The 16,648-nt window shown below is 35.2% G+C and overlaps 1 protein-coding gene across 1 annotated transcript in view; it reads right to left on the reverse strand.

The window, feature by feature from the left end:
* LOC150108436 (GRAM domain-containing protein 4-like) overlaps nt 1-16,648 on the reverse strand; it is a 458,431-nt gene that overhangs the window by 220,614 nt on the left and 221,169 nt on the right. The window contains exon 11 of the mRNA XM_090390467.1: nt 3,490-3,552. Within this exon, the coding sequence (XP_090246593.1) occupies nt 3,490-3,552 (63 nt within the window). The remainder of the gene's footprint in view (nt 1-3,489; nt 3,553-16,648) is intronic.

Consider the following 16,648-nt stretch of genomic DNA (forward strand, 5'->3'; position numbering starts at 1 on the left):
CTTTCTTCTTCCACTAATTTGTGCACAGAAAGCTGAGGCAAATCATTTCCTACTATACTTAAAAAAAACTTACTTCATGTTCCATCTGGTCTCTCTTTTTTTTTTGTGAGAAAGATGTCAGAAGAATCATGAAGAACTGGGATACCAACAATTCTAGTCAAGATGGTATCTTTCCCAATTATACTCAAAACGTATGCTCCTCAACTTGCACACCCATCTTATATGATCACTACAATCTTTGATACTCATTCTGCATCTATCTTGTAGCATGGAAGCAAGTCTATATACAGCTCATTCCAGAAAATGAAGATTAAAGTTTGCCTAAGCTACCATTCTAGTAGATCTCTCAAAAATAATGATGGTCATCAACAGATAATGGAGGCTCATGAAATAATCAGTAACCACCAGTATGGGCTCTGCCACTTCGATCTACTGCAGATCTCTGAGTCCACATTACTGATGTCTTGACAGAAGCCATAGAAAGATTTGGAGGAGAAACTTATTATTCTTTTTATGACTATTTTGCTACTTTTGTTTAGGAGTGCCCCTTTTTTTAATGTCATTGGCTTTTTACTCAAGAATTCTTAGGGAATTTGCAGATGTATTTTAGGGATAAATATATGTAGCATAATAGAAGAAAATTCACACATACCTTTTCTTGGATATCGTTGCCTGTTTTCTTTCTGCAGTGGATACTTTTGCTGTTATGGTGTTGAAAGGGGAAGTAAGGGGGGGGGGGGGGGACTTAGGCAATGTGGGAGAATTAATTTGAAAAAAAAAACAGGTGTTTTTTTTTTTTTTTATATATATATATATAATATATACATATATTATTTTTAAGGGTGGGCACAGTGCTTTTTTTCTGGGATGGGAAAAATATGACAAAGGGGGGGCTGAAATTAGAAACTGTTTTTTAGAGGAAGGGGAAGGGTTTATGGGAAAAGGGGGCCAGGGAGGGGGGGGGGGGTTGACAGGGTGCAAGCCGTTTCGACTGTGTGGGTCGTCATCTGAACTCATGGAGCAAGATCATGGAGGAAACTTATTTTTTTAAATACCAATTCCACTTAGAAAAGTTTGGAAACCTCCATATGGGTTGAACAGTCCAGAAACCCTACTCTAGAGACCAAACATATTTTTCCAAGCAACTTCACACTTCTGAGCAAGTATGTGGTCCTCCCAATAAGATGAAAATCTACCACCACTTAATGAACTTACTGTTATTATTTCCAAGGCATGTCAAGGCAAGGATCATGACTGTCAACGAAATCTAATTAGTGAACTAAACCTCATAATTGTCTTTGTAATTTTTGACTTTTTGTAATTTGATGGAATGATATAGAAAATGAAGAAAGGAGGCATTCTGTTATAACATTTCAGATTTCCATATCAATGCAAGAGTATCATATGGCTTTATACTTTTATCCATCCTCTTCATCCTATACATGTCACCTCTGACCAATTCCAGATTCTATTGATCATTTTGCTGATGACAGAACATTGAATTCCTCTTCAATTAATAAGCCTTGCAGTACAGAAATCTTCTAAGCTTTAAAATCTTCTATAACTAATGTTTTGAATACCAACCTCCCTACTATTCATCTATGGAAAGTGAGGACAATGTTATCAACTACAATGCTACCAAAATACAATTATGTCTTGTTTCTGGCAAGAACTCACTTCACCTGTCTTTACTTTGATATCATCTGCATCTTTAGATATGTCTTCTTGTTGAGGACATGCCTAAAGATGCAAGTTCCTGTTGTATATCTCTGTTCTTTCCAAGTACAAACACATTCAAAGCCTCCTCAGACTAAAAAAAAAAAAAAAACATGGTGTCCTTTTCAGCTAAAGTGGCTACTTCCCACCTGTAGAACTAATATAGAAATCCAAAGCTCCACCAAACCTTAAAGTACTGTTCTAATACTTGAAGCTGTCCAGAAAATGGACAACTGATTAATCAATAACCCATTTTCTCTATACCACTTTCTCAGACATTTTGTTTCTATCTATATGACCATTCAAAAGATATTTTTAAGGGCAGTGGACTTCCATCCATTTTCCTCAAAACCAAAAAAAAAAAAAAAAAAATGCAAGCAATTGCTGTTCAATACCCATTCAGGCCAGCCTTATATCTAATGAACTATCTAACTTCAAGCCCTGTTTTTATGCATTGACCTCTTTGCAGTGTTTCCCAGACTACAAGCGCCAGATGGTCTATAAACACATGCAGATTCCTTCTCTCTTCTTAACACATGGCACTAATGTGCTTCAGTAGGTTTTGCAATCTCGTACTTACGTGCGCGCACATGTGTGTGTGTGAGAGAGGGAGAGAGAGAGAAAATATTAAAAAGCATACAACAAAGGCAAGTGCTGTTTATTAAAATTTTATAAAAGGTTTTCAAAAAGCAATAAAATCTTTGTTCAACCACAACATTTATTTCAGATCATTAAGAATAAAAAAACTTGAACAGTCTTCAACAGTAGCACTAATTTTGGAAAACAACATTAGAAATTATTGTCTGGTGTGGGTGTTTACCAAACCACTACACCAGACAACAATTTGAGAAAAAAATATAGTTATGAAGAGTTCTGAACATTTCTACCAACAAACATCAGTTTAACGAATTTAAGAAAGTGGGCATTACAGATGCATATAAATTAGAGAACCAAATGTTAAAAGGAAGTGAAACTTATGGTCATTCATGCTGAGGTTAAACAGGCAGAAGTGTTTGTATGAAGGAAAATAATGACAGATATTTGTCAGCTCTAATATAGACAATTTGAAAAAGGGACATCACTTCAAAGTTATCAGAAAACCCCATCAGTCATCACCAGTACTCCTAGGGGGTTTGTGAAACATCCAATTTTCTGATAGAAAGAAATTGGATAATAGTTTTAGGCATATGAAGCAAAGTCCCATGTGAAATGGACCATTAACTCCCAGAATTACTGAAAAAGTTTGAGAGAAAATCCTAGAATTAAATGAGATACACTACACTCTGAAAAGAAGTCAGAAGCACTCATAGAAAGCATCTTCAATGCTTTCTTAAATTAGATTATTAATAATGCATATTATTATGATTATGTGAAGATTTGTGGAAACTAATGCAACACTTAAAAGATACAAAAACAATTTCAGGAAAATAATGTACACAGTATTAATGTGAAAATAATGCTCACATCCCTAATACTACTTTGTTATATTAAAGTTGAGTTTCATGAGCAAATGATTTCAAAAAGCATCAAAAATCCCAAATTTTAATGCCTCCGTTACAAGAAATCTTCTACATTTCTTTTAACACAAAAATAAGTTGGAAGAACTATTAATGATCAGCATATAAGTGATACTGTACTGATAAAGGACAACTTTTAACTGTAATCAGATTGATTCATTAATCAGTCTCTTTCTCAGAAGGCTGTTTTTTGTTTGTTTGTTTTTTAAATACATTGCATTTAATCACTAAAGTAAATTATTTTCAGCTTACTTACCTGCACTTTTCTTGCCACATGCAGCACTAACTGGAATTTGTCTGATACACCCATATCTCCTTCCTATAAGAATATAAAATTTTTGTAACATTTAGATTAACTTTTCAGAATAACATTAAGACCAATATAACATTAAATTCTTCTAGTTCCAGTTATAAAAGTAGCCTAAATTAATCTTGTAGTTCCACACTTTTCTTGTGGAGTAGAGTTGCTTGCACCTATAGCAATCCCTAAAATGAATGTGCCCCCTGATTGGTGCTAAATGAGCAACAGTGACATTGGGTGCCAAACTGCCACTTCATGGACTCTTGGCGATCAAGAGCAGGCATGTCAAAAGTGCAAAATTGGCAGCTTTAGCTATCAATTCCATGATCAACAACATGACACAATCGGATCAACATCTACACCAGTTCACAAAGGTCCAACACACCAAATACTACAGCTGAACATGTAAGATTAAAGTTATAGCAAGTGCCAAGTTTTGTGAAAACTGTTTCTGAAAGAGAGCAATGATATAGTGGCCATACAGGAAACATATACTGAAGATTTATCACATGGCAGCAAAGGATGTAATATCCCCAGATACACAATTGGTGTCACATATGGATGTACATTTCCCCACATATGCAAGATGCAGTATCAAAAGGATATCACTTCCCTCACAGGAACTAGAACAAAGCCATGGTATATCAACATAACTATCTTTCTTCCCTTCAGTCTTAAAACAGTTTTATCCCTATATGACCACCCTGCAATATATGCAGGAGATTTAATAGTCATCATACACATTAGAGCATCTTTCATTCTGAACAAAGGAATACTGACATCAACTTTGATTTATGCTCTGTTACAAATGACAGTGAACTGATGCTAGTCCATATAACTGACTACTACTCCCTAGCTCTGACAAGACACAACACCAACCAGTCATCGTTCAGGCAAGTCTGAGAGTGCCACTAACCCAATCGATGCCCCTCCTAAGATGAAACTTCCAAAAGAGAAATAGGGACACAGTTAAAAGGAAATATTTATAAATTATTTATATAAATGTATATTTCATAAATTTATTTATATTTACAAAGGAAACTCAATGACATCATCATCAAATTCCTGATATATACCGTCAAGAGGTGTACATGATATGATAGTACTACATGAAAAATTTACATCATTAGCAACTTCCTATCTACAATTTTCCTCCAAATCAGTCTATTACCTGTCAAGTCTCCAACATTATCAGATCTCATATTTCTATCTGCTAAGGCACTTTTTACTGTATCAATCCACTTATATCTTGGTCTTTTTCCTGCCAGAGAATTTGGCAGAGAACACCTGTTTGGCTAATCTTTCTTCTCCCATTCTGTTTAAGTGACCGTGCCATCTGAGATTAGCTCTGCTAATGCATTCCTGGATGCTGACAATATCAAGTTCTTTCCTAATATCCTCATTTTTTATATGATATTGCCATTGATGCCGTTTCTTCATGCCCTTAATCCTTCTCAGGCTTCACATATCTGCAGTCTCTAGTCTTTGGTGAAGTGTTTTACTTGTGACTCAGCTCTCAGATCCATAACTTAAAATTTGTTTGAACACTGTCTTCTATACAGCTAATTCAATGTTTTGAATAATTTCTCTCTTATTCCATATAAATTTATTCTGTTGAATTCCTACCATACCAACTTTGTTAATTCATTTGTCTATTTATATATTTAATTTACCATCTTCACTAAATACCAAAACACCTGATCAATAAATTCAAAATGTTATATTCAGGCAATGACAATCAAGGAAAAGAAGGAGTAGCCATAGTATTCAACACAAAATACGAGGCTAATCTTCTTGAATGACACTCAGTCTCAAGTAGAGTAATGTGGGCAAATACGAGAATGGGGAACTGGACAATGAGACTTACGTGTGCCTATGGTCCCACAGAAGGCTCTACTAAGGTAGAAGTGGAGGAATTTTTTGAGGCTTGAGAAAATGCAACTGAAACAATGAAAAAGGAAAAGTTGATCTAAATAGCAGAGTAGAAAATGATTGGCAGACATACAAAAATATTTTAGAAAAATTTGGAGAAAAGAGCAAAGCTAATAATAATGGCAAATATCTGTTCGATTTCTGCTAATGATATGGACTGGCTATTACTAACACCATGTTCCAACATAAACATGTGCACAAATTCACATGGAGAAGAAGCAAGGAATAAGAAAAGTCTCATTGACTATGTTATTGTTGATAGTGATGTTCTCTCCATGGTGCAGGACACAGGACACCAGAGTGTACAGAGGATTTGAAATTGGAAGTGATCACTATTTAGTCTTGAGCAGGATAAAATTGAATTTCATATCGAAAAGAATAACATGTAAGAAAGTTTTAAAGCGAATAAAAGTTGAGCAGCTCTCAGATGTGAACTGTAGACTAAAATACACAAAGATTATTGAAGAAAAAATGAAAGAGTTTGAGAACAGGAATCAAACCTTGGAGATTCAGTGGCAAACTGAAGAAAACATTGATTGATTGATTCTGCCAGAGAGGCATGTGGTGAGGTTGTGTGCAAGGATAAAAAAAAACAGAACTCCATGGTGGACATAGGAAGTTAAAGAGACTGTGAAGGAAAAGAAGAAAGCATATCAAAAGTTCCTGTCAAATAAGTCAGTTTGTGCTATTAGAGAATACAGAGACAAATGCAAGAATGCTAAACACTGTGTAAAACTAGAGCTAAACAAAAGTCATGGGAGGACTTTGGCAGGAATATAGAAAATAAATATTAAGAAGGTGGCAAAATATTATGGAGGTTGTTGAAGAAGCTTAGTAATAGAGGAAAGAGTGCTGTAAAAGGAGTTAGAGATGATAAAGGTGACATGAAAATGGGAGAAAAAGATATCCTTGAGGTATGGAGTAATTATTTTGAAAAACTGCTAAATGAAACAAGCAGTGATGACAGCACAGTGGTAAAAAACATTGACCAGGCATACAGTCAGGAATACATATCCATACTTGAAGTAGAAAAAGCCATCAAAGGCTGTGAAATGTGGAACAGCAGCAGGAGTAGATGATATTCGACCAGAAATGCTGAAGTATGGTGGTATAAGAGTCTTACAGTGGCTGCACTGCATAGTTCAGAAAGCCTGGACAGAGGGCCGAATTCCCGATGATTGGAGTACAGCTCTCATAGCACCCATATATAAAAAGGGAAATAAAACTGAAAGTGAGAATTACAGAGGTATTTCCCTACTGAGTGTTCCTGGCAAGATCTATGCAAGTATACTTGAGAAACGGTTGAGAAGAATTGTGGAAGAAAAGCTTGGTGAAGAACAAGCTAGATTCAGGCCAAATAGAGGCTGTCAGGATCAGATCTTCACTTTACGACAAATAGTCGAGAAAGCATGGGAATATAACAAAGATCTGTATTTAAGTTTTGTCGATTTGGAAAAGGCATATGACAAGGTGCCAAGAGAGAAGCTATTCAATATGCTACAGTTATATGGTGTCAATGGGGAATTATATCAAGCAACACTTAGTCTTTATTTGAGTTGTAAGTCAGCAGTTAGAATTGAAGGAAGTACAGGAAAATGGTTTAATGTTAAATCTGGTGTGAGACAAGGATGTACATTATCCCCTCTGTTATTCATTATCTATATGGATCACATTATGAAGGAAAGTGGTATTAAACATGATATCAAAATTGGAGATGTTAATGTCAGCTCTTTGCTTTATGTGGATGATGTTATATTTCTAAATAAATCCACTACAAGTCTGCAAGATTCTCTGACTAAATTGAATAGCTTTTGTAATAGATATGATATGAACGTCAGCAATAAAAAGACAAAGACAATGAAAATAGGCAGAATCATTGAAAATGTCAACTGTGTTGTGAATGGAGAACCTGTGGAACAAGTGAAACATTTCAGCTACTTAGGCACGATTTTTAGTGAAGATGGTAAATTAAATATAGAAATAGACAACAGAATTAGCAAAGCTGGTATGGTAGGAAGTCAATTGAATAAATTCATATGGAATAAGAGAGAAATTAGTTCTAAATTAGCTGTATACAAGACAGTGTTCAAACCAGTTTTAACTTATGGATCCTAGAGCTGGGTCAGAAGTAAAACCCTTGACCAAAGACTAGAGACTGCAGATATGAGAGTTTGTTCTGAGAAAGATTATAGGCGTGAAAAGATGGCATCAATGGCAATATCATATGAAAAACGAGGATATTAGGAAAGAACTTAACATTGTCAACATCCAGGAATGCGTTAACAGAGCTAATCCCAGGTGGTATGGTCACTTAAACAGAATGGGCAAAGAAAGATTAGCAAAACAAGTGTTCTCAGCCAGGTTGGCAGCAAAACGACCCAGAGGAAGACCAAGATATAGGTGGATTGATACAGTACAAAGTGCCTTAGACGATAGAAATATAAGATCTGATAATGTTGGAGTCTTGACAAGTAACAGACTGATTTGGAGGAAAATTGTAGATAGGAAGCTAGTAATGATGTAATTTTTTCATGCAGTACTATCATATCCTGTACACCCCTTGAGGGTACATGGCAGGAATTTGATACTGATGATGATGATCTTCACTAAAAATTGTGCCTAAGTAGACAAAATGTTTCACTTCTTCTACAGGTTCTCCATTCACAATACAGTTGATATTTTCAATGCTTCTGCTTATTTTCATCGTCTTTGTCTTGTTATTGCTGACGTTCATACCATATGTATTACAACAGTTACTCAATTTAGTCATGGAATCTTGCAAACTTGTAGCAAATTTATTTAGAAGTATAACATCATCCGCATAAAGCAAAGAGCTGAGATTCACATCTCCAATTTTGATATCAGGTTAAATGCCACTTTCCTTCATAATGTGATTCATATAGATAATGAATAAAAGAGGGGATAATGTACATTCTTGTCTCGCACCAGATTTAACATTAAACCATCTCCCTGCACTTCCTTCGATTCTAACTGCTGACTTACAACTCAAATAAAGACTAAGTATTGCTTGATATAATGCCCCATCGACACCATATAACTGCAGTATTTTGAATAGCTTCTCTCTTGGCACCTAGTCATATGAATTTTCCAGAGCTACAAAACTTAAATACAGATCTTTGTTATTGTCGGAAGTTTTTTCCACTTGGTTAGACTATAATAAATTTAGTTTAATCCTTTATCTAAGCGTAAGCAAAGAAAGTTTGAGCCTGAAATATCTTCAGGACTGAGGCAACTCGTGATAAAGGTGGACCAAGCCTTCATCACTACTTGTCTTGGTATCTCCCATAATGCAAAGCACATCTCCTTGCACACATGTATAATGCTATGCATTAAGGGAAGGGCCACTACCCAGACCGGTTTCGAACTTTATTGAGGTCGCGTCAGTTGCGAGCCAGGCCCAGAGGTGGTGATACTAAAATGGAAGCAGTGGAGAGGTCATATTTACCTGAATGAGTTTCCAAAAGGTGTCTCACCTTATATTAAATTACTCTGGATTTAGAGAAAGATGTTGGAAGTTTTTTCCCCACTTGGTTAGACTATAATAAATTTAGTTTAATCCTTTATCCAAGTGTAAGCAAACAAAGTTTGCACCTGAAGTATCTTCAGGACTGAGGCAACTCATGGTAAAGGTGGACCCAGCTCTCATCACTACTTGTCTTAGTATCTCCCATAATGCAAAGCACATGTATACATGTGTTTGCAGACATCATTGAAGACGTATAATGCTATGCATTAAGGGAAGGGCCACTATCCAGACTGGTTTCTACCTTTATTGAGGTCTCGTCAGTGAGAGCCATACCTAGAGGTAGTGATACTAATGCATAGCATTATACATGTCTGCAACGAGATGTGCTTTGTATTATGGGAGATACTAAGACAAGTAGTGATGTGAGCTTGGTCTACCTTTACCACAAGTTGCATCAGTCCTGAAGATACTTCAGGTGCAAACTTGGATCAAGGATTAAACTAAATTTGTTTTAGTTCTGTATTATATTTCCATGATTTCTCAATTTGTCGTAAAGTGAAAATCTGACCATGACGGTCTCTATTTGGCCTGAATCCAGCTTGTTCTTCACCCACCTTCTCTTCCACAATCCTTCTCAACCGTTTCTCAAGTATACTTGCATATATCTTATCAGGTTTATTTTCAGTTTTATTTCCCTTTTTATATATGGGTACTATGGGAGCTCTACTCCAATAATCTGGAATTCATCCCTCTGTCCAGGCCCTCTTAACTATGCAGTGCAGCCATTGTAACATTTTTATACTTGAGCATTTCTGGTAGAATATCATCTACTCCTGCTGCCTTTCCACATTTCAGGCTTTTGATGGCCCCTTTCCATCTCAAGTATGGATATATATTCTTGACTGCATGCTGGTCAGTGTTTTTTATTATTGTGCTATCACTGCTCGTTTAATTTAGCAATTTTTCAAAGTAATTACTCCATACTTCAAGGATATCTTTCTCTGCAGTTTTCATGTCACCTTTAACATTCCTTTTAAGCACTCTTTCCTGCATTTCAGAGCTTCTTCAACAACCTCCAGAATATCTTGCCACTTTCTTACATTTGTTCTCTGTATTCTCTAAGAGCACAAGCTGACTTATTTGCCAGGAACTTTTGATATGCTTTCTTCTTCTTTTCTCTCACTGCCTCTTTAACTTCCTGTGTCCACCATGGAGTTCTGATTTTCCTATCCTTACAGACAACCTCACATTGCTCTCTGGCTGAATCAATTAGTGTTTTCTTCAGGGCTTGCCACTGAATCTCCAGAGTTTGGTTCCCTACTGCATGCTGGTCAGTGTTTTTTTATTACTATGCTGTCATACTGCTAGTTTCATTTAGCAATTTTTAAAAGTAATTACTCCATAATTCAAGGATATCTTTTTCTCCAGTTTTCATGTCACCTTTATCATCCCCAATTCCTTTTACAGCACTCTTTCTTCCATTTCTGAGCTTCTTCAACAACCTCCAGAATATCTTGCCACTTTCTTGATATTTATTTTCTATGTTCTTACCAAAGTCTTCCCATGACTTTTGTTTAGCTAGTTTTACATGGTGTTTAGCTTTCTTACTTTCTCTCTGTTCTCCAAGACTACCCAGACCGGTTTCGAACTTATTTAACAAGACTTATTTGCCAGGAACTTTTGATATGCTTTCTTCTTCTTTTCTTTCACTGCCTCTTTAACTTCCTGTGTCCTTCATGGAGTTCTGATTTTCCCATCCTTACAGACAACCTTGCCACACGTGCCTGTGTGGCTGGATCAATCAGTGTTTTCTTCAGGACTTGCCACTGAATCTCCAAGGTTTGGTTCCTGTTCTCAAATTCTTTCATTTTTTTTTTTTTGAATAATGTTTGTATTTTAGTCTACAGTTCACATCTAAGAGCTGCTCAACTTTAATTTGCTTTAAAACTTTCTTACATGTTCTTCTTTTTAATATGCAATTCGATTTTATTCTGCTCAAGACTAAATTGTGATCACTTCCAATTTCAAATCCTCTGTGCAGGACACTAGAGTGTACAGAGGATTTGAAATTGAAAGTGATAAGAAAAGTCTCATTGACTATGTTATTGTTGATAGTGATGTTTTCTCCTTGGGAATTTGTGTACATTTTTATGTTGGAACATTGTGTTAGTAATAACCAGTCCATGTCCTGAGCAGAAATCCAACAGGTATTTGCCATTATTATTAGCTTTGCTCTTTTCTCCAAATTTTCCCAAAATATTTTGGTATGTCTGACAATCATTTCCTACTCTGCTATTTAGATCCCCAAGAAGGATCAACTTTTTCTTTTTCATTGTGTCAGTTGCTTTCTCTAAAGCCTCAAAAAATTCCTCCACTTCTAGGAGCAGTCCTCTCTGCAGCCCAATATTGTATCCCAAGAGAATAAATATCAAAAGGAATATATTCCCCATGGAACATGATACACAAAGACTGTACCAAGAACTTCAAATTAACCATTCAAAAGACATCGCTTGGGAATTCCTTGAAACCGTGAACACAGCAAAAAGAAAACGATAGCAGTCAACCATACAGGATATGGATTTCAGACACTGTAGCCGTATAGCCTGTGCACTACTACAAAAGCTAGGAGGTGCTTCAACTCAGAACATCAAGAAAATGCACATAGTGCTGAATCAAACTGAGAGCCACATAATTATATCTCTCCAGAACAAATGCAGTCAAGAAATGTTAAAATGGAACTGGATCAGACAAAGCGTGAAGCCGTCATAATTCTCACCCTTTCCAAAATTGATAAAGCAATTAAAGCTACTAGGAGTGGAAAAGCCACCCACTGGTTCAGACAGTATGTTTCCAGAGTTTGCTAAGCATATGGGCCAAGTAGCTAAGGAATGGCTCTGCAGTTTTTATTCACAAATCCTTGTTAGTGGTAAACTACCAAATGCCTTTAAGAATTCTAAGGTAATGGTGTTATTGAAGCAAGGGCAAGAGTGAGGGCAAGCCTGAAAATTACTCCCTCACCTTGACAAGATTGCTCCCAAATAGGAAATGAAAATATTTTCTGAAAATACAAAAGTTAAGGCATTTAAACGAAGGGAGCCATTGAGAAGCAGAATTTTTCTGAATAACTCATTCATTCCTCCTAATGTCATTATTGGTTTATTATTTTCATGATTCATGTTTCACTTCCATTGAATATAACAGATTTAGCTAAAACAATGCACATTCTCAATGTTATTTATTTTTACTAACTTTGGTTTAAAAATATTGTTAATCATGCACATAATTTTGGTGAATTTATTAGTTTTATCTTCTAGATCTGTTTCTTCAATGTAGCTTATATTACAATCATGATAATTAAAATTATTAACTTGTTCAACTGGTTTGTTATGCAGAAAAATTTTGCTTCTTAATGGTTCCCTTCCTTTAAAATGTCATAACTTTTGTATTTTCAGAAAATATTTTTATTCCATATTTGGTAGCGATCTTGTCAAGGTGGTATGCAGCCAATTGTAGGTTCATGTTCTGTGTTAGGAATTAAGATTTCAATATCTGTATAAAATAAATGTATTCAGTTGGTAATTTTGTTGTAATTGAATTTGTGTTATAAACTGGAGAACTAATTACATCTTCGCTCCTCTATTTTTATACATTCCATAGATAGTTCATTGATTTTTTTTTTTTTTTTTTTTACTGTTTATAGCATTATTTTCATATATATTGCCAACTGCTTTTGTTAACTGTCAAGATAATTCAATTTTAACTAATATTTCAAATACTTTGGTTTCATTTTATTAGATCAAAAGTATTTTCATAATCTATGAATAGGATAAGTATTTAAGGTCGATTTGTCTGTTTTTCAATTAGCTGTTTTATAGTGAAGACCGAATCAATACTCAAGCAACCCTTTCTTCTACTAAATGTTTTTCTCTATATTCATTTTCTTTTTCAATATTGCTGTATATATTTTGTATCCGAAACCCAACATACTTACTCCTCTATAATTTGAACATTTATCCCTTTTTGAAAATAGGCAAATTAATGGATTTCTTTTGGTTATCTGGAGTTTTCCTGATGGAAAAATTTTATTTACTAGATTTAATATGAATTAAATTGGATTCAGAGGCAAGTAACCAATATGGTGAGTGGTGTGTGGAATTTTTCCTATGATGATAGATTGAGGGTGTGTGGATTGCAGAAGTTGGTTGTTAGAAGAAAAAGAGGACATATGATAGAAACACTTAAGTTGCTTAAAGGGTTTTATAGGATCGATGCAGGGGAAATGTTTTTCCCCTGCATCAATCTTGGCTACTGGAGCCACAGGAAGGAGCCATCCCTGGAAGTTGAATAAGGGTGTCGTTAGTGGGGGTGTGAGGACGAGATTTTTTGCTTGGAGAGTTGTGAATGAGTAGAATGGGTTGCCAGAGGCAGTTGTGACTGCTTTGTCTGTTAATGATTTCAAGGAGAGGTATGATAGATTGTGTGGATAGTTGAGGTTTCCTGCGATGAGCCTTTGGACTCCATGAAGATACCAATACAATAATAATAGTCTCTAATTCAGTTCCAAGCCAGCATATTCAAATAGTTCCATATTTATTTCACATTAATTATGCACACTGATCACCTAATAGAAGTCATTTTTTTTCTGTTGTTAATCATTTGATGAAGTTGTTTGTAAAATTCCTGTAATTCTTCTTTATTTTCTTCAGGAGGAGGGGGGTATGAACAATGAATATTCTCATGTTTCCTCTGTATTTTTTAATCTTGCTTCTAGTATTTTTCTATTCCAGCATTTATAGCTAATTATTTTATTCTTCCAATCTTTAGATATCATTAATAATGTATTTTATTTAATAATGCATTTTTGTTATTAAAAAAACAAGTGAGTTATTAATAAATCACCTGTTTTCAAGCTGAAAACAGGTGAATAACGGTGTGCCATAAAGTTCAGTGCTGGGACTATTGCTGTTTAATTTGTACATAAACGATATAGGAAATAACCAAAGTAAATATTCAGTTGTTTGCTGATGAGAAATTAGGTAGAGTAATAGTTAATCAAGGTGATGTGGAGAGCTTGCAGGACAATTTAAATAGACTATCAGTATGGATAAAAGTTAATGGGTGTCAGTTTGATGTTGAGAAATGTAAAGCTATGAATTTTGGGATAAATAGATTACAAGTTGTGTATGACATTGATGGCACTGTACTCCAAGAAATAGATGACGCTAGAGATTTAGGGGTGGTGGTGGTGGTAGACAGAGAGTTAAAGTTTAGAGGACATATTGCTCAGGTTGCCCATAAGATTACTTGGCTATTGAAGAACACATTAACAAGCAGAGATAAGGAAGTTGTTATTCCTCTTTATAAGGCCTTGATACGCCCACATCTGGATTACTATGCTCAAGCCTGGTCCCCTGGGTTTCTTCAGGATGAGGAAGCAGTGGAGAGGATTCAGAGGCGAGTGACCAAGATGGTGAGTGGCCTGTGTAATGTTCCCTATGAGGATAGATTGGAGGTGTGTGTGGATTGCAGAAGTTGATTGATAGGAGAAAAAGAGGGGATATGATAGAAAGATTTAAGTTCTTAAAGGATTTTATAGGATAGATGGAGAGGAAATGTTTCCCAACTAGGCTAGAGGGATCAGAGCAGGGGGGGGGGGGGGCTCATCGCTGGAAGATGAATAAAGGTGTGGTTAGTAGAGGTGTGAGGACTAGATTGATTTTTTGCTTGGAGAGATGTGAATGAGTGGAATGGGTTGCTAGAGTCAATTGTGAGTGCTTTGTCTATAAATGAGTTCCAGAAGAGGTATGATAGATTGTGTGGACTTCCAATATGACAGATTGGGTCTTCCGTGATGAGTCTTTGGACTCCATATAATAATAATAATAAAATATAAAATGGTGTATATGTAGTGCACTGCAGCCAGATGAATTATATAATGTAAATGGTGGATTATGTATTACAGAATGGTGAATAACATGTTGCATAGTAGAGGGTAATATTGTATGTAATATTGAATGTAATATTGGCTCTCAGAATGAATCCTGGGAATCTGTAGAGGTATTGTGTAATAATTTATTAATTAGAAAAGATTTATGCTAAATGCATCCATATCACCAATATAGTCAATTAAAATTTTTGTTTGCATAAAATAATTTAGTAGTATATTTTTCTTAGTGCAAACTAATTAGTGAGTCTGTATAAGAGTGATTTAGTTTAGTAAAAATATAACAATTCTCAACAGGTCAAATCACTTTTTCTAAAAGTGAATTCCCCCACAAAATTAACTTTAGTAAAAAAACTGAGGGTTATAAATTTTATTAAGTAAAATAAAACCATGTTTTATCATTTTAAAACATATATTCCAGCATGCAGAAGAACAGTAAACTGGGGGAAAATTTTTTTTTGAATTAATGGGTGTCAGTTTGATGTCAAAACAAAAAAAAAAAACTGGATAATTTGTTTGGTGATTTTTTTCATTTAACTCATCATAGATAAACTGGCAGTAGTAAACAAACAAACAAAATAAAATAAATAAAATCATACAAAATTATTAGTCATGAACATATTAATTTAAAGAAAGCAAAACCATAAAATGTTATTTTCAAACTAGATCTTCATAAGTACGTACAATAAAATTAAATTAAAAACTAATATCAATTTTTTAAAAAATAATTAAAACTTGGGCTCAACGACTTTAATCTTTCATCAACTTATGATAGATAACAGGGACAAATATTCTGGGTGTACGGTGCTCACCAAAGAAATATCAGTATCACCCATATTATATTTTTGCATTTATTCCCGTTAAAGACTCTCCCAATTGTTTGCAGACTTTGTGCGATCCCTAAAATTGAACACAATACACTAATGCTTCATTGTCCTCTTCACGAGGGTAATAAAGCATTAGTGCTTCATGAAGAAGGCACTTTTCATCAAGTAAACATTGCGTCACATTCACATTAATTAATTAATAGCCCGGGTGTGCTTTCGAAATGCATGCACCTTTGCGCCCTTTGAAAAGATGTATAAAGAGGGTGCAGCAGGTCAAATTCTTAGCTTTCTAATACGTTTAAACTGCTGAAAAGGTGTGGCTGGGCGAGCTAAAATTTTGAGCTCACCCAGTACCTAGCAGCTGTGATTGGTTACTGTGTCAACCAATCCAATTGAATGTTGTCACTTGTCATGAGTTGAGTGATTACTATATCCAATGGTTTTATTACAAACAGTTGTTACACATATTTTCTGGAACTGAAAATTTGAAAGTGGATGATAAGAAAAAATACTAAATGTTTCTCTTGCTATGCAGTATAGCATCTGTTGAGGTTGCAGTTTTTTAATGGCACAGAGACATTTTTATTCTAGTCTTTGGAAACAATAGACAGTAAAAAAAAATATCTATTCCTGAATAAAAATGAATATTCTGTGCATTATAAGATGACCAGAGCTTCTGACCTAATGTCCAATCCTCACCTTCTCGTGGTGCACACTGTTGGGTATCTACTTGGATACTGAACGAACGAGGATGGACTGGCAATTTGGGATTTAGACGACCAAATTGTATTCTTATTGGTTAAACCAAAATAAAAAAAATGATGGTACAACATGATAAAATTTCATGCCGGCTGGGGCGTCGGACGGTTAAACAAGGCCCCCGTTGTTTTCGCCAGGGAACCAGGGCGAACAGCGAAAAGTCAG

Source organism: Typopeltis vanoorti, chromosome 3 (assembly GCF_054136105.1).
Source record: "Typopeltis vanoorti isolate ZY-2024b chromosome 3, IOZ_Tvanoo_1.0, whole genome shotgun sequence".
Taxonomy (NCBI): domain Eukaryota; kingdom Metazoa; phylum Arthropoda; class Arachnida; order Uropygi; family Thelyphonidae; genus Typopeltis; species Typopeltis vanoorti.